At 35.5% G+C, this 26569-nt stretch overlaps 1 protein-coding gene across 4 annotated transcripts in view; it reads left to right on the forward strand.

Annotated features, from left to right (window-relative positions):
• LOC101874711 (neurabin-1-like) overlaps positions 1 to 26569 on the forward strand; it is a 41209-nt gene that overhangs the window by 4650 nt on the left and 9990 nt on the right. For 2 of the 4 annotated variants that reach the window (XM_005152601.3, XM_031052308.2), the window contains exons 2-15: positions 9035 to 9167; positions 9624 to 9744; positions 10259 to 10363; positions 10535 to 10655; positions 11119 to 11262; positions 13117 to 13170; positions 14865 to 15094; positions 16675 to 16771; positions 16852 to 17038; positions 17836 to 17987; positions 18719 to 19052; positions 21612 to 21699; positions 22085 to 22156; positions 22739 to 22934. In XM_005152601.3, coding sequence (XP_005152658.2) covers positions 9035 to 9167; positions 9624 to 9744; positions 10259 to 10363; positions 10535 to 10655; positions 11119 to 11262; positions 13117 to 13170; positions 14865 to 15094; positions 16675 to 16771; positions 16852 to 17038; positions 17836 to 17987; positions 18719 to 19052; positions 21612 to 21699; positions 22085 to 22156; positions 22739 to 22934 — 2034 coding nt within the window. The remainder of the gene's footprint in view (positions 1 to 9034; positions 9168 to 9623; positions 9745 to 10258; positions 10364 to 10534; positions 10656 to 11118; positions 11263 to 13116; positions 13171 to 14864; positions 15095 to 16674; positions 16772 to 16851; positions 17039 to 17835; positions 17988 to 18718; positions 19053 to 21611; positions 21700 to 22084; positions 22157 to 22738; positions 22935 to 26569) is intronic. The other 2 variants (XM_031052307.2, XM_031052309.2) reach the window with 1 other exon arrangement.

Below are 26569 nucleotides of genomic sequence, written 5' to 3' on the forward strand. Positions count from 1 at the left end.
GATCTCTGCAGACCTTAAGGAACATTATGCCTTGGTTGCTTGTTTTTCCTACAGTAGTAAAGAGAGCGATACTGCAGTTACTAGCAGAACTTCACTGACTGGGTTTGTGTTATGGTACATGAGCTATTTATAGTCTCTTGTTGCCACATATGAAGCCAGTAAGGAATGTAAAGCACACTCAGCTGTCCAGGGTATTTGCAAAGGAACTGAATTTGTCTTTGTCTTGAAGTTTTGTGAATAAACTATGTAAACAATCAGCATTACAGACAGTGCAAATAATAGTCAGGTAACTGTGCTATCATCCCTTTATATTTCACTCTGCTTTTGTAATGTAGAGATTAAACTTGCTTTCAATTATAAGATTACCTTGGAAAGCTTTAGTTAACGTAAATGTAATGAGTGAGTGCTGTTTGGCATTTGTAATTTTGAAACATTCCGTTGGGAAAACAAATGCCTATTTCCAAATTGACTTCTTGAGATGTTTTTACCTCTGACTGCATCAAACTTTGTCCTGGAAACCTTTAATAGCACTGTGACTAACTCTTGCAGTGATTTATGGTCCATAGAAGTCCTGTAGCTCAGGTAAACTGAAAAGATAGTACAGGTGATATTTGCTTCCATAATTCTTTTTAATTAGCAGTGCTATCCAGTTTATGTTACATGGGAGTGACAATTCGCAGCTCTTTGTGAATAATACTTTGAGATCGCTAAGTCAAGAGCACAGTTTCAAAAAAACCCAAAACAAGAAATCAAACTTTCATAAAGGCTTTGCTTTTATATTTGTCACAGTTAAACAGATGCTCAAACTTACTTCTTAAATAAGGAAACTGACAGTGGTTTCATAGCTTGTGTGTTGTTCTAACCAAACGAGTATCAGCTGCTTCTGGGAGAACATGGAAATCCTTCATAAAATTGCCATTTGTCTTGCATTGGAATAGAGCTGTTTTACGTATAGCTGGGACACAAACAGTAATCTTGTTCAGGCTGGCATTCTCTTTAATCTTTTTAGTACAGAACTGCTTACTGTGGATGTTAATGAAGCAGTAAATGAAGATAACTTGAATTAGATTTCCTGTATAACAGTGTTATCTGTTAATGCTCACCACTTCTAGGAGATGCAGTTTTTCTGTGTCAGTGTGTAGTCTCCTGTACACTGTTAAAGTTGCAGAGTAGTGCTTCAGCTGAATACATCCTCTGATTTTTGAATTGTAACCTCTATGCTTATGACATCATATGCAGAAAAAGATACAAAATACACTAAAACTAGTAGAAGATACCAAAACACTGTAGTTTCTTCAGTAATTAGAGAATTGTTCACTGCATAAATGGTCAATTATTTGTTGGCCATTGGTTAAGCACTTCTGTAAGATACTTCTGTATTGTAAGGAACAAGTATGTGACATGGATGTAGGTTCTAGGAAAACAGATTTGGACTGAGAGTAGATTTTAACAGAACTGATTGGTAGGTGGGAAGTGAGGTAATTTGCTTTTTTTTTCTTGACACAAATAGTGTATTTTCATTGTGCTTTGGGATCTTTTGCAAGGACAATTTGTGTGTTGCAATTCAGATTTTAATTGTTTTGAAGCTCTGTTTATCATTTGCATCAAGATTACAATGTTTGTGACTTTACATCAAAATTTTTCTTCATCTTTTTATCTCAAACTCTTCACAGTATTTTTCAGTGACTTTTCACAAAAAGTAACCCTGTTGTGTTCTGCTTGCATCTAAGAGTATGACATTTCCTGGTGGCTAAACTTAACAGTAAGAAAAAAACATGGATATTAACTGGAGTGATATTCACACATGTGTGTGAAAATTTTGTTAGTTGGGGTTTTTTTGTTGTTTTGTTTGTTTGTTTGTTTTTGAGGAAATATAGTCTTTAAACTCTTACTTCAGTTAAGAAGTTAAATGCATTTAAGCTTAATAAACATTTAATTCTGTGTGTAGATTTATCTAGCTTTAAAAAGTTCTATATCAAATATTTGTGATGTCTTTATGTTTTGATTCCATGACCTTTGTTCATCTCCCCAGAAAGAAGCACTTTCAACTCAAGCTTTCTTTGGAATATTTTTTTTTTCAATCATATGTTTTCTGGTTTGATTTTTTAGGAAATATTTGATATGTAACATTCACAAGAGTAGATTGATTTGGCATTTCAAGAATCTTTGGATGAGAGTCCAGGGTGTAGGGCTGTAGAGCAGAAATCTAAACCAGAACAGGAAGAGCAAAAGAATATCTTTTTATATCTTGCTTTGCTGCTGGAGCAGATTAACTCTTTACATTAATATCTCAATGTATTTCTAACTGAATTATTCCCTGGATGTGGTTATATGACATCCTAGCTGTCATATTTGTTGTACTTGATGGTGCTACAGAACTACAGACAAGTAAGAGAACACTGAGGTTATGGATGTCAGGTGAAGTGGCAGTGAGCATGACAGGTTATCATCACCTGTCTTCAGTCCTTTTTCAGACCCTCTAGCTTCTAAACTCCTAGAAGTTTCACCCAGATTTGACAGGAAAAGAGAGATGTTCTTAAAGTTATTTTAAAAATACTGCTTGGTTTTGGAAAAAATAGCACTTGTATCAGAGTTGCAGATTGTGCCCTTGCTGATGGCAGGGCTGCAGCTTTAGTTAAGATACTTGTTCTTTTTTTACTTAATGTTAGCTGGTGACTATACATGTCCAGCCTGTGCTCAGTTTTGCTTTGAGAATAGCTGTGAAGAAGAAGAGGGAGAAAAGGTGGTGAACAGGAGGCAATTGAGGGTTTCGTGGAAGATGTAGTCAGAAGAAATGCTGAGGAAGTGATGGAGGTCAGCAAAGAGAAGCAATTTTGCAGGAAACAAGTTCGTTATCTCAGCAGTTAAGCTCTGAAATACTCAGCATCTTTTTGGTTAGGATAGCCATTATTGGCAGCTGAGAGTGCTTAACCTAGACCAATAAAGAATGAACAGGCAGTAGTTGAAACTTGTTTGTTGTTTACCTTTTGAGGGAAAAAAAACCCATGACCCCCTTTCAGATAATTCTAAGGTAACAGAGAAGGTGAACATTTGGGAGAGCATCAGTAAAAAGTGTGCCTCTCTTATCTGACTAGACATTTTGTAATCTTGAGATCATGAAGGTGCAGTGTAGCAGTTTTTTGCAGGGTTCTTACATTTTTATTGATTAATGAAGTATTATTCCAAAAAGAAACGTGCAAATTCTTTACATGTATTTCTCAATCATTTACCACCATCACCTTCCAATTTGTCTCCTTTTCATGATCCTCCTTTTCAGATCCAGGGTATTAATCATTGCTAGTGACAGTATTACTAGAGCTTAGTTAATTCAGGTATGGCAGGGTTGTTTTGTTGTTGTTTCATCTTCTGGCCTTTAGAAAACAGGTTATTTCTGTGTCCACCATTACTCTTTTGAAGTTGCTCTTACCAATTCTCTTGCTGTTCACATTTGATCAGGTCAAGATTATAGTTTTGGTGAACAGTAAATAAACACATATATATAATTCTTCTGGATAGTCAAGCTTAAACGGTGGTAACAAGATACCTGTGAAGCTTATGGATGCCCATAACCAAGTCACTTTTCTTATATATAAGGCCTTTCAGAAGATAAGATTTTTTGGGGTGCCCCTTTCATCTGGTATTGTGAGTAGTTTTTGCCTCTTCTGGTCATATCCTATTTATTTGGAATTTTTCATTCTGTCTATCAGTCGGAGAGCAGTGCCACCTCATCTGAGATGGTGGAGTACGACCGTGTTACAGCAGAGCTCTGCTTCCACACAGGGAGAGTGTGGATCATCTCTTAGTGCCTGCTCTGAATGCTTGGAAAAGAAAACTAAATCAGTGCACTGAATCTTCATGGATGCTTTTCTCTGTCTTCAGTACTTCTTTTACTGGGATTTAAAAGCAAAATACCTGAGAGTGTTTCTCCTTCTGGAGTAGGTAGCATAACCCGACTGAAACAGTTACCATGTTGTTTTTCTTCCCAACTCCAGTGCTTTTATTGCTGCAGAACTAGGGAATGTATTTTACTGGGTTTATTGAGAATTAAGTAGAGAACAGTAACACTGATAAAATCCTGGGTTAATTTATGATGAAATTATCTGTATGAAATTGTCTGTATGGTAGATCTAAAGCAAGGTTGTCTTTTTATAAACTGATGTGGTTGAGGTTTTTGATTGTCATGTAGAGCTGCAAGATAAGTGTGCAAAATCTGCTTGTCTACCTGTTTGGTAACAGAACATGCTACATTGAGTGTAAATGGCTTATAATGTTAACCTGTTTAACAGTTACTGAGCATTCTGAATACTCTGAATAAGAGTCAAAGTGTGGGTTTGTTGTCTTTTGTTTGGTTTTATGTATTTATTTTTCTTTTAAAGCAAAATATTTCTGTTTGCTGGTTAAAGGATTTGATAGCATGAGTTGACTAAAATCAGATATAGTCACTTTCCACTTAAAATAGAACAAGTGGTAATGAAATACTAACCATGTAGCTTTCAGAAACAGAGGGAAGAGTGAGTAGCAGTGATAAGATGTCTACTTTAACTGAAGAGGGAGATTGTAAGAGTAAACTGTAAAGTGTACATTATACTTCCGTCCTACTTCAGTGCTACTGTTTCAAATGATTATTTGTATTTGCCTGGGCACTTTACACTTGGCCAGATGTATCAATGTGGAAAGATGAAACTGTTCACTAATAGATAATATTACCTGAGGCAACCACTTGTGTTCTGAATGCTTGGCTTTACTGAGTGTCAGTGAATTCTTATGTTAAAAGTAAGAATAGTGTTTCAGAAGAAATGTGAACCAACTGGTGTAGTCATTGCTAGATGTGGTGTGCAGATGTCAGTAACACTCAAGTTCCTCTCTAAGCTGTGAAGTGTTCCTTTAAACTGCCTGTGCAGGTGCTGTGAGGCTTTCCAGCAAACACTGCCCTATGACTTGAGAACATTAAAGAAATGTTGATATTGCTCCCATTCCAGTTAGCTGGGAGCCTTTCTGAGCAGCCACTGGCTTCTTCATACGTAAGCTTAATTGCTTTTGTAGTGTTCTGCTTTTGATCAGGCACCAACTAATCTATCTGCTAGAAATTAATATGGGAGTGGAGGTCTTTGGGCTGTATTTTATGGTTCGGTAGCAATTTCATGCAAACACATGGTAAATTAGTGTTAACCCTCTAACAAGATTAACATTCTGCTAAAACTAACATAGTTCTTAAGTGGAGCTTTTTATTTTTAAGTGCTGCTAAGGGTTTGAATTAAGTGAGGTTGTTCTTGTTCTTCTGTGATAATGCTGTTTGCTGTGATATCAGTAGGATGATATAATGGAGATTTGTAGTCGTGTGTGGTAACAGGAACTGAGTGGTAGAGTCCCTTAGGCAGTAGACTGTCTTGGGATTTTCTGGGGATTTTCTTGAGTGCTTACCTTAGTATTAGCATCTTCATAGAAAGATACAAACTGCATTTTGAATTCAAGAAGTTATTAATTTTCCTGGTATGAAAAATGCAGTTTGTTCTGTCTCCAAATAAATATATTTACTGTGCAAGTACTAAGTATCTATTTGAAAAATTGTGGTTATGTATCTTAACAATTTAAGGCAAATAACCCTTAAAAATTCAGCCCTCTTTCAGAACTGTTTTTGATTGAAGTTATTTTTATTCATTCTGAAGAAAAGAGGTCTTGAATGTAAAAAGACTTATTCACTCCCCCTCCCTTCTCCCCAGATAACAGGGTTTTCATTGCTTATTACCTTGACAGGATCCAGAAGTTATTAATGTTAGGTTAATCTTCTGGATATATAACCTCCTATATACATAGCCTTCTAACCAGACTATGTAACAAGTTATAATAAAAGGCTTCTAAAATTCACCTGGTCACCACAATAAAATTCATCCGGTTTCTCCTATGTTGAGACGATAACTTGTGTTTGCTAAAGCAACTTTTAAAAATATCACTTGACACTAATAATATTATAATCTCTGGCTAGCATTAGCTTCTAAATAGTAAGATTAGAATTTCTTTTGTCCCTAATGTATTCGGTGACTAAACCCTGTCAGGCACAGCGCAGGGATGAACTGTGTTTAGCTTTCTCATCAGTCTTCCATACTGTGTAACTTGTGTTATTTATTACCCACATTTTAACTGTGTTTAGTGTTAGTTTTGCTACTTGGAAAGAGCAACTTGCTGAGCAGTTCTGTGTTTTCTATGTTAGTATCAACAGTTTTACTGTTTCCATCCTATAAAAGTTGAATATCGAGTTGTGTTTCCACAAGTGCGCAATAAAAATTTCTGTATTTTGCCCTTGACTCTTTGGCCATAGTTTTTTTAGTGTGCTCTTGCTTTTCTTCTTGTTATTGAAGTGCTTGGCTTCTGGTTATGTGTAGGTTTTTCCTTTATTTTTTGTAAATTCGTGGTTTTCCTCAGAATTCTTTTTCTGAAGATGAGAGGGGTGAGGGAGGGGGAGTGTCTTACTGTGTTGAAATGGGTCTATCTTGGCTTAATCATGAGGTTATGTTTTAAGAATATTATCTAAACTTTCTCACATACTTGCCATCTGTTACCTTAAGAGGAAAGCATTAATTCTTTCTCTTAGTGGATTAGTCAGAATTGATTTCAGATAGGTTTTTCTTTAAAAGCTATTGTGTATAAATATTACTAATCTTCATTTGCATATATATATATGCTGCTATTTTGTGAATAACAATTATAAACATCACTGGAATCTTAGCCACTACTACTTTTAAATTCTGTGATCCTCTCCAGGCAGATGGTCAATTCCTGTAGTCAGTTTTGTGTCAAAATGGGTTAATTCCATGAGACTCTCAAGTACAATGCTATTACTTCCAAGTTGGAAAAATATTCAGTCATTTGTAGAAATTCCAGAGATATTTTAGTGCTGTCAGCCTGGGACTTGCAGCATAGGTAGTGCTGTTACAATGATGCAACTTTGCTTCCCTGACATTTCCAGCTCTTTAGAAAGGCTTGTGTAAGGAACCAATCATCCCTTTGCTAATGTAGTTTTTCAGTAGATAGTGACTGCTTGCATGATCTTCTGCTTTGTGAGTTAGACCCCTGAGTTGTAAAAAGTCAGGAAAATAAGCTGTCAGTGTCTCCAAAATGAACAGCTGCCAGTCTCCCCATTTTGCTCATTCAGCTTTTTGGTAGTTAGTGATCTTTCATATTCTAGTCATATTACAAATACTAGATTGTATGTGTGCTTACAAATAAGCAAACTTCTTTTTTTTTCCTTAATGCCCCAGTATTTGATTTGTTCTCAAAACTTCAGATATTCTCATTAACAGGTTAGCATTTGTCCACTCATGAACTTCTTTTTTTATTATTAGCTTAAAATTTGTCTTCTTATAACTTGACTGTGTTTTGATTTTTGGTTTTGTTTTTTGGGTGTTTTTGTGGGATGTTTTTTATTTGTTTTTTTTATTGGGTTGCAAAGGAACCAAGCTAGGCTAGTCTTGTTCCAAAGGGAAAATAGTGCCTCGTGAAATGCTTCTGCTCCATATCCTATTTATTGATTTGGGAGTGAGAGGAGAGATTAAATTATAGACCTTGTCTGCCTTTTTTTGACAGTGCTAGACAAAGGATACTTGAGACCATTTGGGTGGTTTTCTTTGCCTATTTTGCAAATTTTCTCATAACGTTTAAGGAAGATGAGTACTGTAAGTTCAACCCTTGTCTTTCTGTGTCCAGTTGTTGCCTGCTGGTGTCTGTATGATAGTCTGAAGGAGTTTATTAGGTTGTGTGCCTTTAAGCAAGACTTAGGAAGAACAACTTTTCATGAAGGTTCTTTTATTGGGCAAAACATAAGGCTTCCAAGAGTGGGTTTCTTCCCTTTCAGCCAAGTGCAGTTAATCTTGCTTACTTACTGGACTGCTATATCGCAGTGCCATGTTTGTGGAATGGCTTTTTTGCAGGATGTGGTGAAGAGTTTGTGAAGCTGTCATCCAGCTGTAGTCTGGAGGTGAAGCAGTGAGCTCCCCATGGGATAATACTGAGTTCTATTAGGTGCTTTTAGGTAATCTGTTTGAATAACTGCTTTCCTACCTCTGAGGTTACTGCCATGCACAGCTAACACCATATACTAGCAGATGTGAATTCGCTGGGACAGTGATAATTACATTTAATTGCCTGATTTACATGGTTGCAGTTACTTGTCTAGGTAGCTGTAGTGGGAAAATGCAAAAATTACAGAAACGTAGTAAGCCAGCCTACATCAACTTTGTGTTAGCACTGCACGCTCTTGATTGGGGGTAGCTGCTGCAGCTGCAGTCCATAACTGTGTTTTAATCTTACAGTGATATTGAGTAAAACATTCAGTGGCTTAAGCAGATAAACCTTGATTTTCAGCTAAATTGGGAGTTCTGTATTTTTTCTTCTGTTCCTTTTCGTTAGCTTATGACTTTAAATACAATTAATAAACATGCTGGTAAGTAAAATTCACCCTGTAAACAAGTAACTCATTCTTCCTTTCTAGATTTCTGTCTTAATTTGGGTTGTTTATCTTGTATTTTTAATGATTCAGAAATTCAGCTGGAGTGATTCCTAAAAATAGTGCTGTGTGTAACAAGGCATTTCCTTTTCCTGGGAAACTGCATGATTCCCTTGCAAAATCAGAAAACTGCATCTGTTTGAAGCACTGCAATTGGCAGATGGTGCGGGGGGAGGGAAGAAGAGAGGAGGAAGGATTTGGGGAATGTAGTTCTAGAAAAAAAGTCACACTGTATCAAAGAGGAGATGACTGATTTCCTTGACTGATTTTTTTTTTTCTTTATAACTGTTAGGTGCATTTGCAGCACACAAAGTATTTAACATTTTGTTTTGAAATGTAAAATGTGACTGCTGTGCAAGTTGGAAACTGTCTTGACAGGAGCAGGATTTATTAAATATTTATAAAACTGATGATTGTTTAGAAAATTTGATCTTTAAAAATACTCCTTCAATTTCCTTACTGATTTTCTTCTGATTGTATCATGTTTGGAATGGAATGGGAAAGCACTAAAACCAGTTTTGTTGCCTTCCTTAGGTTTTCAGTACTTACTCAAATGAAGACTATGATAGACGTAATGAAGAAGTTGACCCTGTGGCAGCCTCAGCTGAGTATGAACTTGAGAAAAGAGTGGAAAAAATGGAAGTGTTTCCTGTGGAAATTGAAAAAGGTGCAGATCAAACCTTGAACATTTGCAAGAAATACTGTGCATACAAAAGAAAAAAAAACAGTTTTAAGCTCTGTTTTTCCTGAATTTAGGTTTTGAATTTTTGCATGTGTGTTCAGGCTTTCATTTGTGGCTGACTGTGTAGAATTTAATAAATATTAACTGGACAGCCATCTACTAAGTGCAAATTGTCATACTTAATTGAAGTTAGGAAGGCTACATTACTGGGTGACAGATCTGCACTAAATATATACAATTCATAGATCCTGCTCTCTCATGAAACTTTGAATCTAATAGGCAGAAAAAAGAGGCTTTAAGTAGCATCTAGATTGAAAACATGTCTTTTTTTTTTTTAAAGTGAATTTTCATATCTTTTGTGAGGGTGGACTTGAAAAATGTTGAAGCAGCTCACTGCTTTTTGTGTTATGTGGCTAATACTAGATTTTTTTAATCCCTTAGGTGACAGTGGTCTGGGCATCAGTATTATTGGAATGGGAGTTGGTGCTGATCAGGGACTGGAAAAACTAGGTATTTTTGTAAAAACAATAACAGATGGTGGAGCTGCTCAGAGAGATGGAAGGTGAGTTTTAAATTGAATTGATTATGCTTTTACAACTTTATAACTGAGCACAGTTGTTTTCATTGGATATGCTAAATACTGTGAATATAAGTATAAAAGCTGAGTGTAACTGAATAAATATTGTATTCCTGCATTATGTCATAGGGTTTTTTTTAAACAGGGGTTTTATTTGATAGGAATATTTTTGCAAAATAAGCATAGATCTGCTTACAGCCTATATAAGAACAACATAGAATATGCCTATCTGCAAAAGTGCCACAAAATTATGTTGACACCCCAAATCTCCAATCACTATGTGAATAGTAGAAAAAATAGAAAGACAAATAGTGTGTGGGTTTTAATTGGTGATCTGCGCAGAAGCTGAGGATCAAGAGATTTTTTTAAGCTATTAATTTTTTGAGACTCGTAATTTCTCATTATAAATACTAGTGAGTTTTCTGTGAAACTTGTCAAAAAATTGTTAAGCCAAAATATTTTTGTTGAACTGATAGCTAATAATTTATTTATTTTGCAGAATTCAAGTAAATGATCAGATTGTTGAGGTTGATGGCATAAGTCTAGTAGGAGTGACTCAGTTCTTTGCAGCCACTGTACTAAAAAACACCAAAGGCACGGTGAGGTACGTGTGTTTTCTATGAAATATTACTTTGATTTTGTCATTTTTCATTAATGGATAGTACAAAACTGTAATCTGAAAGTTTTACAAAAACATTGTTGAAGGCAACAGTAAGGCAAACTAATTTCTTATGCATATCTTAAGCTTTTTGCTGCAATAATTTGTCTTCTGCAGGTTTCTGATTGGCAGAGAGAAGCCAGGAACTCAGAGTGAAGTAGCACGCCTCATTAGTGAAACCTTAGAGCAGGAGAGATGTCTGTATGAGCAGCACTATGTTCATGATGATACAGAGCAGGTAAAATATCATGCATACCTACATATTTTTAAAAGTACATTAGCGCTATATGCAATAACTTCGGAAAATGGAGTAGATGTTTTTTGAATCAAATGGAAGCAAAATCCCAAAAAGATGAACCAAGTAATTTGTTAAAACCAGAAATTACAAACTTCATATATTATTATTACAAGGCACATGATTATCACTACTTGCTATCCTTCCAATTTATCAACAATCCAAAAGGTATTTTGAATTATCAGCTGTGTATGATTGCTTCATGTGTGGCTTACTCAGCTCTCTTGTGGAACATTGATGAAGGTGTTTGCAAGTCATCTGCAAAGCTTATCGTAGGTGTAAGAAACTAAAAAGGAATAGTAACAAGTTGAGAAAAATTTTGCAACTGATTGGATTTCCTGTGTTTTCTTATTGCTGCTACCATAATGCAAAGTGTGTGTGTGTTATGATTTTTCCATTTTGTCAGGATGATGACTATGATGATGATGACGATACATATGAGTCCCATTTGCATGGAAAATCTGTAGAAGTTTTTGATCTTCCTGACAACGAAGATATTGGTTTGCCACTGGATATGGATTCAGCGCAGTCTCTTCTTAAATTTAAAGAGGTGTGGTGGCAATTTCTTAAATATTCTTTGTGATGGATCGGGATATATCTAAACCTTGTGAAATTTGGGTATAATCTCCTACATCTCCCCTCATTGTGCTTTTGGGCTTGTTTTCCCAACATTGCCATAAATCTCTTCTAAATGTCCCCTGAAATGTAGGTCTTCTGCAATTTTCTCATCCCTGCTTTCCTGTACATATTTGTATTATATTAAATGATCCTTTTATTTTAATGAAATTTTAAAAAGCCCTTGAAAACAAGCAGTAGAACCCAACATCACTTCTTTTCTTGTTGTGATGTCTGAACATTGCATTAAATAGGTATGATGCTTCTCTTAGTTCTTCTTTGGCTCATTGGACTTCGTATTTATTTGCTGCATAGTAGAATGGCTTTAACTACGGGGGGAGCATGGTGGGGCAGATATGCCCATTCTGAATGATCTTGAGTGATTGTTAGATGCTCTTCAGGAAGACAAGAAAAAATATACATCTGATCTCTTGCTGTAGTCCCTGAGGTCTGCACTTTGTTCTGTAGATGTGCATTTGCTTTTGGTTTGGAGGGTTTTTTCAGGTGATGCCTTCTGGGTTTTTTTATGGTGTATTTTTTGGAGGTAATGAGTTTGTAAACCCAATAGGTTGTTCCAGACTGTGGATCCCAACTTAATGTAATCGGAAAATTGGGTTCCCTTTTCCCAAGGTTTTTATAAATGGGCACACTTGCTTTATTCAGGTCTGTGGAATTTAGGTGGGGATATAAGTGATGTAGTCCTTGGCATTTAGGGGTCCAGGCTTCTTTGGTAAATATAAGTCCCTGTCATTTCACTCTGGAGGGAAAAAATATACTGCAAAGAAACTTTTGTCAGATGCCATTGTGCATACAAGACCTTATTTTAGTAAAGGATCAATATTTTGGAGACCTTATGTTTGAACTCTTGACAACATTGATGTTGAGGAAGTTGATGTTTCAGGCTATTGATCACTAGAGAACATTTACAATTTTCATAAGTTAGGAAGCATAGCAGCAGGCTACAGCATCTTTTCATAATTGCTGTATTTACTTGGAATACAGTTAAATTCTCAGCTAGAATCATTACTGTGCTGTTATTAACAATCTAAATGAAGGCTAGTCATGGATTCATTTGTTTTAATGTGTGTTTGATGCACTGTGCTTTGTCACAGAACAGCAAAACACCCCACAAACCAGAAACACAAAAGCCAGCCAAACAAAAACACCAACCCCAGGGTTACAGGTGGAAAGGGAGATACAAGAATTAACTAATAGTTGACAAAAAATGCTCTTTTACACTTGCGCTGTTTTCTGAAGATATGTTAAGGATAATCTTTACATTTGGCTTAGGTGTAGCCTTTGTTTTGAATAATCCTATAAAGATTTCTGGTGTAAAATACAAGGCTTAATTTTAGAACAAAGCCAGCACATTTATTTGTAAATGCTGACAAGTAAAAATACTTAGTACTGGTAAAATTTTACTTGATTCTGTGTACTGATTGTCATCATGAGCACATTGCTGCCTTTTCATTGTCTTGACACATTAAAATATTGTATTAACCTATCTGCTTTTCTTAATGTCTATACAGCAATGTAAGACTTTTAGCTATAGGGGGTCATGAATTGATTTTTGTAGCAAATAGAATATACCATGGAACTTTTTGGTTTTAGTTTGAGTTCAACTTTTTAATAAAAGCTCATGATCAGTTCTGTAATTGACAAAATAAGTTGATTTTCTTCCTCAAACCATTTTTATTGTAGCATATGGGAATTATGGACAAATAATTAAAACTAGGATTTTAAATGCCATTTTGTGTGCATCCATATGATTTGTTCGTTTGTTTTTCAGCTACAATTGAAACATGCAGTAACAATAGCTGAAGTGAATCAGCTGAAGGAGAGAGTAAGTTTTCAGAGAATGTTTTTACTGGGAGGGGGTAGAGGGTGTTGGTTGGTTTGGGTCTTCTTATTTCAACTGACAAATTTTACCAAGAATAGGCTGAATACAGAAGGCAGCAATCTGTTTAAGCCTCAGGCTCTATGTACCGTGTGTTACGCTAGACAGGCATTTCTAAACTGAAAAGCTGTGCTCAAATTTAAAATAAAACAAAACCCAACAACACCATGAAAAAAAGAACCACCAAAAATCACCCAACCTCAAAATCTCCCCTGTGCTACTATAAAATGAATGCTTCAGCATTACTGCTTTGAGTAGAACTGAATATAATGGAGTACTGTATGAAACAAGCTCTCAAACAAATACAAGAATGTTTTCAGTGGATAGAACTTGTCTTATTTAGTATAGACTTGGCACTTAACAGACAGTGGTTTGTGGCCAACTTTCTGTTACCGGAAAGTTACCTTGTTTCCCTTTTTTCCCTTCTTCTGCTTTGGGGAGAGAGCCTTTTCCAGCTTTTTTGGAATTTTTTTCCCTCTTTATGAGGGTTGGTTCAGCACTTCAGTTTTCTTTGGGAAAAGGGTTTATTGTTCTTTTTGCTGCTATTTCCACTGATGGAGATCTGTGCCTTTTTTCTGGAAGTATTTGTTGTAGGTGAGCTGATGCTTTTATTCCGTTGCCCTTCAGTGTTGCCTTGCTGGGATATGTGCACCCTAGGACAAGTTGCAGCACATGGCTGGGGTCAGGTAGCAAGTGGGGAGGGAATAGTGTTGCAGATTGTGATGATTTTGAGTAATAGTATCTAATGGGGGTTTTCTTGAACTCTGCAAGTGTTAAGAACTCCAAGTGCAGAGAGGCAAGCAACCAGAACTTTTGTGTTCTTATGATAGTTCTGATTTCGATTTCTGACAGTGCTCCTTGTCCTTGCAGTATTCTTGAAATTTGGCCCATCTGGATTATTAAAAAACATTTAAAACGTTAGTGTTAGTACAACTCACTCTGCCATTTTTAATTCAAAAACTTCTTGGTCCTTTCAAGATGTTACACCAGCACTGATCTTAACTGGCATCAAAAACAGTGATTTCCTCTGTAAATGGTGTCCCCAAAGGGGGTGTGGACATTCCCTGCCTGCTCACTCCAAGGCCTGCAGAACTTCACATGTTACCATTCCCTTATAATGTGGCTGTTGTCGAGCTGAAGGGGCTCCGTCCATTTCTTTTGTTATGGTAATATTTGATGTGGATGACCAGTGTCTTGAAGAGTACCAGTGAAGATCAGCTGGCCTCATTACTTTTGTTGGAAAAACTGTTGGTAACAATGTAGTAGGACATATACAGGTTAAGACCCTGTATCTCCAGTTCCCAGGTAACCAAAATAGGCCTCTCCAGAGGAAGAAAGAGGTATTGAGGTCTTGAATAAGTCAATACAAGCTAACAATAAAGGTCTTATTCATTTTATATCTTTAGAAGGAAGCAATACTAATAAGGAAGCAGTAGAAAACTCTTGGGTTTGAGTTCTAAACTCACCTGGATTAGCAACAGTTGGAAGAGTCAATAAGAGTTCTTTAAAAGTTCAGTGTCTTAATATTACTGATAAGTATTTAATGATTATTAGCTATTCTCTACTTGAATGTGTATAAACAACTGGTTTTTATTTCATCTTTTAGTTTAGATTAATGCCTTAAGTATCAATTTTTTCAGTTAAAAATTGTTGAAGCTGAAAAAAGTGAATGGAAACTGAGTCGAGCCCAACTTCAGCAAAACTTAGATGAAAGCAAAGAGAAAATTAAAAAGTTAGAGACCTATTGGTTAGAGGCACAGAGTTTATGCAAAACAGTAAATGAGCATCTTAAAGAAACTCAAGAACAATGTGATGCCCTTGAAAAGAAATACAACAAAGCCAAGAAACTGCTTAAAGATTATCAACAAAAGTAAGTACCTCAATATCCCATGTTCTGTTTCTTGCTTGTGTGTTTTGTATATTATGGGGAAAATTGACAGCAATACCTGGGGTTAGGATTTGCTTATCATACTTTCTTTGTATTTTGTCAGAGTTTAGGGAAGCAGTGGGCTATAGATGCTGAATTCTTACACACCTTAAGTCACCAGCTTCTGGAAAGGTTTTTCAAAAATTTTGCTGCTGCTTTTTATTCTAAGCTTAGGAAAAATGATTTACTATTTCAATAACAATTTTTTAAAGCAACTTAGTTGAGAAATTGTTGAAATCTCGTATGAGGTGCTTGGCAATACCTTTTGCTGTTTGAGGAAAAACCCTCTAGTTTTAACAAACTTAAATGTTCCAGATACAGTAGGCATCAAAGGATATATAAGAGCCAGATATGTGTGATTCGGTCTGAGTTAGGAGCTGGAGGGGGAGTAGAAGGAATTCTGAGAATTAAAGTTTTGGGGTTTGTACCTAGCCCATCAAAATGCAGCATGAAAATGGTATGTTTGATCTGTTAACGTGTTTGGGATTTTTAGTATAGGTAATATTGCTTATCCAGTATGCCTGTTGTCATACAGGTATCTGTTCTTTCTTTTTTCTTCTTAGCTAAACAGGAGCTAGATGCAAAATACTTGTAGAAGTATCTTGATAATACAGAAGACAACCATTGATCTTGGTGGTTCGTGTCTTAAATATCTGCACTTGCTACTTACTTTTAAAGGCAGTTTGCATTATCTTTAGCTCTGTAATCCACATTGGGAAATGTTACTTTTCCAAGTACTTTTTGGTGATCTTTTTAAAGGTCTCCTTTCCCCTCTTCTCCCAAGCTTATCCACATGGAAGCTCAAAAGTACGTTAAAATGACTGCTCACAGGCTAGTTTCCATTTCCTCGCTGTATCGCAAATGCCCATTAGTCCTTTGACTGTCCCTGAAGCTTTTGCATTTTGTGTAGATGTTCTATGCTTATTTGCTGTGTTTGTATGTTATTCCATCTGACTTGCAGGAAAACAGCTTTTATTTTTGGTTCCTTCCTGCAATCATTGTTTCTTTTTTGTAAAACCAGCCACTGCAATTTCTGGAGGGTTAACCAAGTAAGAACTTGAAGTTCAACTTATTCTCATATAAAGAAGTTTAGCATAGCTTTTGGAAGGAAAATACTATGTGTGCATGTACCTTTGTTGAAAAGAGATTTATCTTTGTCTAAGATGTAATGATTGGAGTCATGCATATATTTCGTGCTTTAAATGTGTGTGCAACTTGCCACTTTTAAAGGTAGAGAGATGGTTGTAACTTTGTAGAGAAAGTGTTGCAATACATCCTTTTTCAGCCCAGAGTAAATTGTGATGTCACATATATTTTCTTTTGAAGACAGTAAGAGCAAACAAATACATAGGTCATTTTATGACCTTATAGGATTAATGAATACATTATACTTTAGAGACTTGATTTTTTTTTCAGTGATTACTTACAGTGCCTTTTAGTAAATGCAACTGTATGTATTTCTATGTTTTTCTACATTTCTGTATGTTACTGTTTTATATATATGTGTACATTTTTTTCACCAGAGAAACAGAATTTATGAAAAAAGAAGAGGATCATTCAAGGCTACTTGAAGAGAGAGACCAGAAATATGCAGAACAGCTGAGAGTATATCAGGAAAAAGTAAAGGAGTACTATATTTTGAAATAGACTTCTGCATTCTCAGAGAGTTGTATCTCACTTCTGAATTTTAATTCTTGCAGATTTCAGAGCTTGAAAGTAAATTAAAATTATATGAGAGAATGCCATATATGTTTGGAGGTGGCAGTTTATTGGAAGATGTCTGTCAAAGTCCAGGCCAATATAATGAAGAGTTGAAGACTAAAGAAAATGAAAAAGAAACTGAAGCAATAGAAGACAGAATAAATTCTTCCGATATGTTAGCTTCTGGTATGTTACAGGATCTTTGATTTGCATTTAATAAAACTTAGTAGTTATACGTGTAGTAGTTGTTAAAAGAAGTTGTTTGCTGTTTCCTGCAGACTGGGTAAATGTTTGACCTGAACAAGTGTGGATTATTTTTGTTTAGGTCCCCCAACATTTTCCATATTTGTAGTAATGTATTTCTTAAATGCTGTGGGAAAGAGGAGATGGGTGGAGAGAGATCCATCTTTACTGTTCCTCAGGTTCTCTGTCGCTGAAACTGATAGTATTACTGGAACTAAACCATTGAGATTTGTCAGTTAAAATCCCACTGATTTAAAGCTATGATTTACACCAAAACTTGCTGGTTTTTAATTTGTCTTGCAATTTTATGCCTAGAATGTTATAAAATATCCAACGGTGGTTTAAAGGAGGACATGTTTAAAAGATGTGGTAGATGCGTATGTGCTTTAAAGAGTCTTAAAGAACAAGGACAGGAAAGTACATTGGGGCACAAATTCTCACCTGAGAGGAAAATTCTATTTTCAAGCCATAATACAATTATATCCTGATTTGATGGATTTTTTCTTTTAACTGAAGAAATTTAATAGAAATATATTTTTAAAAAAAATAAAATTGCTATCACAATGTTAAAATATTATAGTATTATATAAAATGGAATTTTCCCATAGTGAAATGGTAGTAATGATTAACAGGTAAAATAATTGTGATTTAACTTCTGAATATTCTTCTGGCCAATGGGTTGGAGGATTTGCCTACCAGTTGTTTTGGACTTTTTTTTAATTAATACATATTTGTTGCAGATTTTGATGCTTTTGTTGGGGATACTCCCAGATTAGACACCAGTGCACACAAAGCAAAAGCTCAGCTTGCTTTGAAAGTAAAACGCCAGCCACCATCTCGATCAAAGCTGAAAGAATCGCTTGGGGCTGGACAGCAGACTGCAGATCTGCAGGTACTGATATTGGTAGATAATTATGCATTCAGGAGCCTGAATGTATGTTCAGTGATTTTAAGTGTTGTCCATGCTTCTTTCAGACTGTGACAAAGCAGCATATTTTTATGCTGTAAATGAAAAACCCTATTTGGTTTCATACCACATGTCATCTCTGGTATGTTCTTTCTGGCACAGATGATTTGAAGTTGGCAAAGAAATAGGCAAGCTTGTTGTGTTCTGCTTCTACTTACTGATTTTGGTGTAGTGACAGTGGTATGTTGTGAAATATATTTCTATCATGTAATTCTCTCATCTGAAACAAGTTAGTTAACAAATTTCTTCAAAAAGTAAGCACTCTGAAATGCTTCATTATTCCGTAAATAATCATTTAAGCCCACAAAAAGTATACAAGTAAAATGTTCTAGCATGTTTCTGGAAAGCAGGTTAATTAGGGTGTATATAGTTAGTATATGAAATAGCCTGTTGTAGAGGGAGAAGACTGAGCTACTTCACATAGTCTAAAAAGTGATTGCGTTGAATCAGAATAGCCAAGATATGCCAGAACATTTCTGACTCGGCTGGAGAAAGACTATTTGGGATGTGCAGAAAGATCTGTGTATGTAACTAAAAATTTTCTGATCTGTGTAAGTTTGTGTGCAGTACAGCATATCCTTACATCCAGTGGAAGATCAGATAGTAAATTATTATATGTCATGTTTGTCATTAAGTAACTTTTGTATTTGTTGAAGGATGAGGATTTGGAAGATGCTGTTCTCAACAGAGAACTTTCCCCTGTGTACCTAACCAAGACCTTAGAAACAAGTGAAAAATTAACTCTCCCACACCTGGATGACATAGATCGAAAGAGTGAAAAGCTTGAACAAACAGAAAGCACAGAAAGTCCTCTAGAGTCAAGTCCTTCTGCTTCCACACACTCTTCTCCAGTACACAAACCAAACAGCGAAAATAGCACAACCACCGCTCGTTCACCTCCTCCTGAAGAGATGGCTCCAAATTCTCCTCAAGGGTATTCCAAGAACGTTAAGCAAAGAGAAGCAAAAGGGAAAGGCAAAGAAGCCAAGGGTAAAGCTTAAGAGTTATTATTATTTTAATCCTTTGGGTTTAGTATTACGGATTTTGGATAGAAATTATTATTGAACAATAAACTACTTTGAGGGAAAGTGAATTGACTGCAGAACTAATTGCCTGTTCTAAAACCAGTTCTTAACTCTTCAAGAAAGTTTAAAGTTATCAGAATGTATGTAAGTTCATTGTATTCATTTTTACTTATTGCAAGTAAGTAGTAGTAGTATGTTCAGAAAATAAGCTTATCCTTGTAATTCCTTCATCTGCAACAAGTTCGTTACCAAATTTCTACAAAAGCTCAACATTTCTGAAATAATTTACAGCACCAAGAATCTGAAAGAAGCCTCCAAAATAAATGCTGTTTCAATAAAAATTATAGAAAGGAATAAGTCTAAATCAGTTTAGTAAAAGCTCAGACCTATAAATCTAGACAGACTAAATGGTTGTCTTGACATAAGCTAAAGGGGAGCTAAGTAACTGACTGTGGATAACCAGTAAAGATCCTAAGGCATTTTTACAGAACACTAGCCTCTTAAGTGGCAGTATATTGGAGAGTAAGTCTGACGAATTTCCTGATTCCCAGTGTTGACTTTGTGCTTCCAGATGTTATACAGGTGTTTAAACAAGATACGGATTCTGAATATTATGGGAATTACTACATTATTCATCTTGCCCTCTTAGGATATCTCTCACTAGGAAAAGGTTAAAGGTATTATAATCAGCTTAGTCACTACTAAGCATTATTTGATTGAAGTATTTGGCTTTTTTTCTTAAGTATAATTGAAAAAGGGATCACATAAAATGTTTTAAATGCTTGATATATCCTCTAGTCAGCTACCACAATATATAAAAGCAGATTATATTTGCTGTCTTTTCTGTACTGCTCAGACAAAACCTTTATTTTAATACCCTGAAAACAGGATTTGTTTTATACTCTCCTCATTCTATGTGTTTCTATAGTCTTAAACAGAACTAGTCTCTATCCTAGCTTCTGTTAGTAAAAAAAAAAAAAAACCGAAACCCCCACAGTTTACCAAAGCAACTACTTCATATGTAAGTGATTTTTCTTTCTTTTTCTACATTTTTTTTGGTGATGGATAAAACATTGTAAACATTTTCCTAAAATTGGCAGTCACTGGAAGAGCTAATTAATGCAGTACATCAAAGATGAGGATTAGTATTGAAAGCTTGCTCTTTGTAGGCAAAATGGCACTAAATGCTAGCTTGTTGCATTCTAACCATATTTAAATGTCTACCTATTATTTCATTGAAATAATCCTTCCTATTGCCTTGCCATCCATTCATGTATCAGTCTGTACTTTAACCTATTGTACTGTCTTTTAGAAATTACCTGTTTTCTTAGAATACTTCTTCTGGAGAGAGATGTGGAAACAAATGTCAGTATTAAAATTAATTCTTCTGGTTTTGTATTTAAGCTGACAGAAAAAAATAATCAGCTTAACTGGTAGTTATAATTTATTGGTTGTTACATTTTTAGAAGTAGTGGTTAACTAATTGGGTAAAATTCTGATATTGATCAGAAACTACTGAGCAGATATTAAAAAAGGGGGGAGGGAAGGAAACCTCCCCTGACTGTCCAGCAGGTAAAATCTGAGATAACCATTTATGTGTTTCAGGAAAAGGGATGGGTGATGATAGTTGCCCTCAGTTTTGTGTACTGAACGTGATTTTTGTTCTTTATGATCCTTGAATGCATCTGTATACATTACTTCATGTCAGTTGTCATCTTGAAGACAGAGCTTAAAAACCTACTTTGTCTCACAAAAAGCAGTCTTCATCTCTTTCATAGACAGCTTAGTTGTGCAACAGCCTTGGAGGAGCTTCAAAGCCCCAATTATTTCTTCAGAATAGTCACATTTTGTATACTGTTTCCAAGAAGCTTGGTTTGTTAGGATCTGTCTGCTCTCCAGGTACTGGCTATCATGTTGTTTCAGCACGTTTTCTGGAGCTAGCACCTTGCATTCATAGCCTATATTCCAATTAGCTAGCTGAACTAGCTATTGAACCAGAAAAAAATGCAAAAGGAAAATCTTATAATACTTGAAGCATAGTAAAGGACAATTTAATGCTGTATTTGCTCAGCTGTTCCTTTGAAACTGAGTTTCTTAAAAGCATCTTATTTATCCTGGTTATCTAGTTGGTATATTTTAGGGTTGACATTTTGTGAAAGAGGTACTTTTTCTTAAAACTATCATAAACTACGTTTTGGTTTAATTCACTGAAGCAAAATGCTGTGGTATGTTTTCTCTTTCTGTAGACAGTATAGAATTACTGTTTATCAAAAGCAATATTTTTGATCAGTCATAAGCAACTGTTGTGTTGCCATTTTTCAGTGGTACAGCACAGCCAGAATGATGGGAAGATGCCCTGAGAACAACTTACGTTGATAAGGCTGTAGTTTCCGCTAGTATCTGCATGTAAATTTAAGTTACTCATATTTTAGTATCTTATTTGCTTACAGGCATCATCAGAATTACTTGAAACTTGCAAATCTTTTTAGAATAACATTTTTATTTTTCACCCCACTATGAAAAGCAGAAGAAAAGAAGAATGAAGATAGGACGGTAGAAACAAATGAAGGAACATCATCAGGGAAGTCCAAAAGGAGATTTCCAGATTTTGGGTGAGATTTTGTTTGTGTTCATTTGGAAACAAATAGGTTTCAGTGTTACTTTTGGAGGGTATCATATTTTCCCTCAAATTATTTCCTGGGGTTCTTTGGTTTTTATCTGAATACACAATAGCTCTTGGGCATTTTCAGTGTTTATTTTGATTATATGTGGTCCTTGAAAGTGCTTGCATAATTCTGTCATGGTTCTTGAGTAAAGATGAGTGACAGTACTTTTTTTAATTACATGCATAATCTGCAAAATCATATGTTGTATAACAACCTAAACGTGGCTTTTTGTAACAGCTAGAATCAATGTAGAAACTCGCTTATCGATTGAAAAAAGTCATACTGTGTAAATGTAAATGCTTTGTGAAAACTGTGGGTTTTTTTACTTCAGTGGACTACGGAAATCTGGAGGCAAGGGCAAGAAACACGAAAAAGAAAACCTAAGAGGTTCTCTGGATAGCAGGTAGTTGTTTTGTTTGTTTAATACATACATTATATGTTCCTAAAGATTTTAACCTAAGTATCTGTTTTAAAATTATCATTACTATTTGACTTTAAAGTACATTGAAGTATAACAGTGGTAGAATATGGCAATTGATAAGATGATACGGAAGTGAGCTTCTAATCTCCTGAATAAAGAAAAATACATAGAATAGTACAAGGGAAACAATAAAATAGGGTTACATTTTAAAGTGGCTCAGAAGATTAACACCTTGTGCCCTATCTTAAATATAAAAATTTTATTTTGCTTGATTATTAGATTAATGTTGAGTAAGTTAAATTAGCAAATTATTTGAAATTGTTAAATTGTGTGAAATATCTGCAAAAACACTTAAATTTGTGTTGTTCAAATTATTCAAATTATTTTGGATGGCAGTTTAAAGGCAAGTATTGTTTTCTTTGTAATTATCAATTGTGCTATGAAAAGAAGTAAGAATTAGTGGTGTGTGTTTCAAGTTTGTTGTTGTATTGTGTGTGGCTTGTGTGTCTGGAGACAGGATGAGGTGGTTTGTTGTTTAAACACAATTTATTCTACTTATTTCAGAGGTTCCCGAGAACTGTTGGATGACTCGGGCAACAATCTGTCTGCATCCGATTCAGATTCCCCTGTTCCTACTTGCATGCCTTTCTCTTGGTTTGGAGACAGCCACAAGGAGCCTCAGATTTCTAGTAGCAGCTCGCACTTTGCTCAGAGTGGGCAGGACAGTGGTGAACACAGTCAAGAGAAGAATAAGAGCAAGGTAAAGATGACTAATTTGTGCTTTGAATGTTTAAGCATTACATCTTGATAAAGTAAAAATATCAGTCTTTAGTATGTGGAAGCTTGCTGACTTAGTCCTTGACCACATCCCCTCTTCCAAATGGTGCTTCAGAAGGCTGAGGCTTCACAGCCCTCACAAGGAGAAACTGTGTGAGTGTTCCCATTCCCTCCTGTTCAGTTGAAGCATCAGTGGGAGGCTATTCAGGTTGAAATAGCGTCTAGGGAACAGTCACAGGGTATGTTATTTCGCTGGTTTATAATGCTAAAGGTAATGCTAGCTTTAGGACAGCATAATTTTAAAAGCCAAATCTTTTTCCCTGTGTGGTATAGTTTAATACTTGGAGGAAGTGTACATAAATAGAAGTCAGCTTCCCGGGCAGTTTGCCAGTCACCTCTTAATGTACTGATATGTAGGGGTGACATGCCAAACAGGTGGATGGTTTTCATTAACAAATTTAGTATTGAAAGCCAAGAGATGTATCTTCTAGGAAACTGCTTCTGAGTAACAAATAGCCTTCTAGTAATTTAAAGCCTTTTAACCAAGTCTTAAGAGCGAGACTGCACAGTTCAGTCTATAATCATAAAGTTACCATCTCCACAATTTAAACTATTGGGAAGTAACGGCTGTAAAAAGTAAGAAGTACAGTGTGTACTAAGTAGTTTGTTAAAACCAATTTCAGTGTAAGACTGTTACTAACAATCTTACTAACCTACCTCCATTCCTGTTTCCTTTGGATTTTGTCAAATTCAAAATTATAGCTCTTTGAGTAACCTTGAAAGCTGTTTTTGAGTTTCACAATTTTTTTTTCACTTTGGCTGTCTAAAATACCCTTTCACTTTTTCCTTTTTCTCTGTGCTGTTAAAGAAAAGTGAGTCACAAGTCTAGAAGAGAAACTTTCCAGGTTGTAGTCCATTAAGTCACTGATAATTTGCAAAGGCAATTTCTTAAATTACGTTTTGTTTTCTTAGTGTGAATTTACAGTCCCTATGACAGGAGTAAGCTGCCTGCACACAAAGTTTGTGAAGTGATTTTAGAACCACTTACCATAGCACAGGAACTTAAGAAGGGTAGAAATTTTTAATCTCTGAAGTACACTAACACATTACAGAATACTGTCCACTATGTGTCAGTCATGTATTTACAGCTCCTGCGTTGCTTGATTCTGTTGTACAATTTTTGATTAAATGGGAGTGCATGACTGATCTCCTAATAGGCTGTAGCAAAGTTACCAAGAGATGTTTTCTGTATAGGTAAACATTCAGTGGTTTAGCTTTCAGAGTCTTTGGTTCAGAAGAACCCATTCATCCCCACCTCATTCATCCTTTGTATGATTCAAATGATTTTTCTGAGCATAGTAGAAGTCCCACTTGCATTTCTACTATAAGCTTCCGTAATGTGCTTAAGCACCCCTTAGTGATGTTTATGTAGATGCTTTTCTCAGTAGTCAAAAAGGTATAGAACTTACCAGATTCAGAGTCTTTTCCTTTCCATGTTACCTTGAAATAATAGCCTTTTCTTCTCATAGTTGTATATTTAAGTTGATTATTACTTTAACCTTCCAGCTGGTTTCTTGCCTACTGTTTTATTTTTTGTTTCCCTCTCATGCTCCAGTATGTAATTGTAGTTTACCACTCTTTTCTTTAGTGCCAGTTGCAAACCAGCAGCTGGAAGAATATACAAGTCTTCCTTCAACTACCTTCCTGCTTTATAAAATGGTAGAAAGCTGACCCTGTTAAACAGCACATTCTCATACATTAATCCTAAAATCATACTCAAGCTCTCCAAAGTCACGCTGGTTTTACTTTGCAATATTTAGGGTCTTTTATAAAGACAGTAATGAGACAGTAGCTACTGCTTGGAATGACTGATCTTTGTAGATTTTAACCTGCAGTTGATAATTAAGTTTGCGCTAAAATAACAAGACTTTGGTAAACCTCACTATGAAAAGACATTAAAACTGAAAAAGAACTGTGCTTGACCACTCAGCAGTGAGTCTTGTCACTAAAAGAACATAACAGGAACAAAATCATCTTCCCAGAATTTAAAGAAAGAACACTCCTTTTTGCTGACTTTAAGTCCATAATATTTATTGCTTTTATGTCTGTAGTTATCCCATATGATCAGGTGAAAATGTTTCTTACAGAGCAGGTAAAAGTAGAAGCCCTAACATAAGAACTTTGTCATGTAAAGATCTCTAACTTTTGTACTGAGTCTTTTGCATTGTCTATAATTTCTGTAGGTGAGTTTTAATATTGATGGTGTAAGGAATTAAAGTGGGTTCTGTTTCTGCAAAATGTGCCTTTTAAAATTATGATACCTAGAAGGTTTTTATTTTCTTAAAATTATAAACTTCTAATTTGGCAAACTAATGTATCAGCTTCTTGTTCCTTGTGAAAGCTGGAAACACAAGAACTAAAATCTTCGTAGAATCATAGAATAGTTAGGATTGGAAAGGACCTCAAGATCATCTAGTTCCAACCCCCCTGCCATGGGCAGGGTGGTCTGAGTGTTGCAGACTGTTCAGCCTTCTGAGATTTCTAAATGACAGTTTGTAGATTAGTCCCTTAATATAATCTGCCGTTTGATTTAGTCCCATTGATACAATGCAAACATGTACATACCACTCATATTTAGGTGTATGCAGTATTTAATTTTAGCTGCAAGGAAGAACACTGGGATGTAAATTGTTTATATCCTAGTACCTTAGGAAGCATATCTATAAAACCTCTTCTATCTGAATTCTGGGCTCTACCAAAATAAAAAAAGTCTTTGTAAGTGGCTCTCAATCCTTAAAAGGAAGCTACTACTTCTTTAAACCAAATAGGAGCAGGAGCAGGAGAAAATGTTACAGCTGGTGTTGACATGCTTTACTTTTGGTTATGTTTTCTTCATATTTTTTTCTGAAGTCTCCTTAAATATTTTTCTCTGTTATCATCTTACCTTTTTTATTCTTTTGTTGTTGTTGTCATTTGCTTGTTTTTTGTATTTTTTTTGTACCGCTTTGTTTCTGAACTGCCCTTGATCACTGTGCAAAGGTAGAAGGAGTGAACTGAGGGTAGCTAAAAGAAGAGCTCCTAAATAGATTTTCATTTTGGGATGAAATTAATTGGATAATAGGTTGGTGGGCAAAGTATTCTGCTGTTTTTGGTAATACCTTTTACATCTAAAAAACTGAATAAGTACCTGAAATATAATGTAGTTTGTAAAATAATCTACGTGAGTAATTAGAACTCCGTTTTTCAGTTATGTACAGTACCACCCTATGAAAGGTAGCAGAAAAACTGAAGTTGTGCATTGGGTTGGGGTTGTTGGGGTTTTTTTGTTTGTTGGTTTGTGGTGGATTTTTCCTCGGGTATTGCTTTGGCTTGTTTCCTTGCTTTTTTTTTTTTGTTGGTTTGGTTTGGTTTTGGTTTTTTTGTTAAGACTGGAAATGTGTAGCAGTAATTTAGGGGAAAAAGGGAGTGCAAAGATCAAGTATACACCCCAAAGCCAAGGCCAGAACAAAATTTAGAGTTGAGTTTAAACTGAAATCAAGTTTAAACAAGAACATCGAGTTTAAGTCAAGGAAACAAATACAGAAGTACTCAATGAAGACAACTGAAAAAACATAGTTC

This window comes from Melopsittacus undulatus, chromosome 8 (genome assembly GCF_012275295.1).
Source record: "Melopsittacus undulatus isolate bMelUnd1 chromosome 8, bMelUnd1.mat.Z, whole genome shotgun sequence".
NCBI lineage: Eukaryota > Metazoa > Chordata > Aves > Psittaciformes > Psittaculidae > Melopsittacus > Melopsittacus undulatus.